General features: G+C 39.1%; 1 protein-coding gene across 1 annotated transcript; it reads left to right on the top strand.

Annotated features, from left to right (window-relative positions):
* The first annotated feature begins 441 nt into the window (after nucleotides 1-441).
* On the top strand, nucleotides 442-974 carry LOC134369924 (small ribosomal subunit protein eS24-like). Its single transcript, XM_063086765.1, has one exon. The coding sequence runs from the start codon at nucleotides 475-477 to the stop codon at nucleotides 865-867; it is 393 nt and encodes a 130-aa protein (XP_062942835.1). The 5' UTR covers nucleotides 442-474; the 3' UTR covers nucleotides 868-974.
* The last annotated feature ends 2,521 nt before the right edge of the window (nucleotides 975-3,495 follow it).

Below are 3,495 nucleotides of genomic sequence, written 5' to 3'. Positions count from 1 at the left end.
GACATAGAGCTCTTAAAACCCTTGTAATTTCTTGAGTGATCGGGGTGCTAAGCAGCATCTATTGTTATAATATTAGGTCTTAGACCTAGGTTCCTGACACAAGAGCTTCTAAGACCCTTGGAATTTCCCGAGTGTCTTTTGTATGCTAGTGAAATAACCCGTGGCTGGGGGCCCCTAGGTAGATTCAGGCTGGGGGCTGGGGTTGCCAGAGGAACTAACCATGTGATTAGAGGGTTGGAACTTTGAGCCCCCCTCCTGCTCCCCCATTGTGTCATTTAGGGTCCAACTCGGTTTCTCTTCACCCTGTTTCTTGCATTTGCTCCCCCAGAGTTGCCTGAATCCAACAAATTCCTTAAAGTCTAAAGGGACTGAAAGCACTTTTGCAGGAGGCTGTATGAAAAACTGAAGATTTGTGTATTTTTAAAAGGAAAAGGGCTCTTTTCCTCCTTGACTTCCCGAGCGTAGGCCGCCATCATGAATGACACAGTAACTATCCGGACCAGGAAGTTCATGACCAACCGACTACTTCAGAGGAAACAAATGGTCATTGACGTTCTTCACCCTGGGAAGGCAACAGTACCTAAGACAGAAATTCGGGAAAAACTAGCCAAAATGTACAAGACTACACCAGATATCATCTTTGTGTTTGGATTCAGAACACATTTTGGTGGTGGCAAGACAACTGGCTTTGGCATGATTTATGATTCCTTGGATTATGCAAAGAAAAATGAACCCAAACACAGACTCGCAAGACATGGCTTGTATGAGAAGAAAAAGACCTCAAGAAAACAGCAAAAGGAACGCAAGAACAGAATGAAGAAAGTCAGGGGGACTGCAAAGGCCAGTGTTGGTGCTGGCAAAAAGTGAGCTGGAGATTGGATAACAGAAGGAGTAAAGATTCTGCAATGACTTCATCTGTGATAATTTTGTGACGTTTTCACAAGAGGACTAATAAATTGTAAAAAAACTTAAAAAAAAAATAAATAAAAGGAAAAGGGCTCTCTTCCCATTGCAGGGAAGCAGTGGTAGAACTCATTCAGAATTCCAGAGAGGGGACTTGGGAGCAGGGAAAGAATGAAGGAGACCCCAGGTGGTAAAAACCCCCTTCAGTTCCCACCCTTTCTCTGCTCTGGGTCCCACCTTCAGGGCCCCGTTCCTTCTCTCAAGTACCTGGGGAGTGCCAGAGACATGTGCTGGGCACTGAGCTGATCCCGAAAGGGACCTGCACTCAGGGCATCATGAGGCAGAGCCCAGTCCTTAAGTCAGGACTGGTTTGGCCAAGTCAGCCTGACTAGGGGCACCCTTCCCCGACCCTTGTGACCTAGCATTCCTCACTGTCACCTTCCTTCCTCTCTCTACCAGACAGACCTCTTGAGTTTTTAGTGGAACTTGTTATATGCAAAATGGTCTGTATTTGCAATTTCGAGTTCTGCAAGGACCCAATAGTAATTTAAAAGGAGTCTTTTTCTAAATTTAAAAGCAGCTGAGAGATATAAAATTACTTCATGATTAATGACCAACTTATAAAAGTATTGTAGGAGATTGTGACTTCGATGACTTCTGCTCTTTTAAATGCATTAAGGTTTTCTGTGTTCTAATAAATGATTAACTTTGTTAAGCCTCTATGGCACTATAAAAGAGTAATTTGGGGGGATTATAAGGTTTAATATATTTCTATTAAAACATTCTATTAGAACACTCTTTAACAATAGTTTTTCTGTTAATGTTACCAGTGTTTCTGACAGGTTTTGCTTATTTCTTGTAATACTGTTTTTTGGTACTTAGCTACCCATAGGGGATTAGACTTTTTTTTTTTTTTAAATAAAAGTAAAATGATCCAAATATTTAAGCTTTTTTTCTTCAATTCTACTTTGTATGATAGTAATATTGAAGCAGCTATTCGTTTTCTGAATGAGTGCTGTATCTTTATCCAGTTTTAAACATCAAATCAATAGATGGAAAATTATCAGAGGAAAGATAGGAAGGACATGAGCAGGCAATTCAGCAAAGTAAAAAAAAATCAACAAAACACGGATGGTTAATAAATATTCTTAAAATGTTCATTTTCACTATTGTCAAAGACTTGAAAGTTAAACTTGCAAGGAGATAACAGTGGTGACTTATTGTTTCTTACCTATCGTGTAGGCAAAGATGAAACAAAATTACATTAAATTTCTTCATGGCTCAGTTTTGGGAGCTTGTGTGTGTCCAGAAATTTATCCATGTCCTCCAGATTTTCAAACTTGTTGGCGTACAGTTGTTTATAGTAGTCTTAAGTGATTCCTTGTATTTCAGATGAATCAGTTGTAATATCACCTTTTTCATTTCTAATTTTTGTTATTTGAATCTTCTCCTTTTTTTTGTTAGCCATGCTAATGGTTTGTCAATTTTATTTATCTTTTCAAAAAACCAACTTTTTGATTCATTGATCTTTTGTATTGTTTTTTGGGTTTCAATTTCATTCAGTTCTGCTCTGATCTTAATGATTTCTTTCCGTCTGCTAACTTTAGGTTTGGATTGTTCTTGTTTTTCTAGTTCTTTAAGGTGAAGTGTTAGGTTGTTCACTTGCCATCTTCCGTTCTTCTGAAGTGAGCATTTAATGCAATAAATTTCCCCCTTAATACTGCTTTTGCAGTATCCCACAGGTTTTGGTGGGAGAAAATATTTGCGAAATATACATCTGACAAAGGATTAATATCCAGAATATATAAGGAACTCAAACAACTTTACAAGAAAGAAACAAGCAAACCAATTAAAAAATGGGCAAAAGAGCTAAGTAGGCATTTCTCTAAGGAAGATATACAAATGACCAACAGACATATGAAAAAATGCTCAACATCACTCAGCATCCGGGAAATGCAAATCAAAACTACACTGAGATACCATCTCACCCCAGTTAGGATGGCTAAAATCCAAAAGACCCTGGACGATAAATGCTGGCGAGGTTGCGGAGAAAAAGGAACTCTCATACATTGTTGGTGGGACTGCAAAATGGTGTAGCCTCTATGGAAAATGGTATGGAGGTTCCTCAAACAATTGCAGATAGATCTACCATACGACCCAGCTATCCCACTGTTGGGAATATACCCAGAGGAATGGAAATCATCAAGTCGAAGGTATACCTGTTCCCCAGTGTTCATCGCAGCACTCTTTACAATAGCCAAGAGTTGGAACCAGCCCAAATGTCCATCATCGGATGAGTGGATACGGAAAATGTGGTACATCTACACAATGGAATACTACTCAGCTATAAAAACGAATGAAATACTGCCATTTGCAACAACATGGATGGACCTTGAGAGAATTATATTAAGTGAAACAAGTCAGGCACAGAAAGAGAAATACCACATGTTTTCACTTATTGGTGGGAGCTAAAAATAAATAAATAAATTCACACACACACAAAAAAACCCTGGGGGGGGGGGGAAGAAGACATAACAACTGCAATTCCTTGAAGTTGATACGACAAGCAAACAGAAAGGACATTGTTTGGTG

Source organism: Cynocephalus volans, chromosome 2 (genome assembly GCF_027409185.1).
Source record: "Cynocephalus volans isolate mCynVol1 chromosome 2, mCynVol1.pri, whole genome shotgun sequence".
NCBI classification, from domain to species: Eukaryota; Metazoa; Chordata; class Mammalia; order Dermoptera; family Cynocephalidae; genus Cynocephalus; species Cynocephalus volans.
Note: the sequence above shows the minus strand (reverse complement) of the source record. Positions and strands in the feature narration are given on the sequence as shown.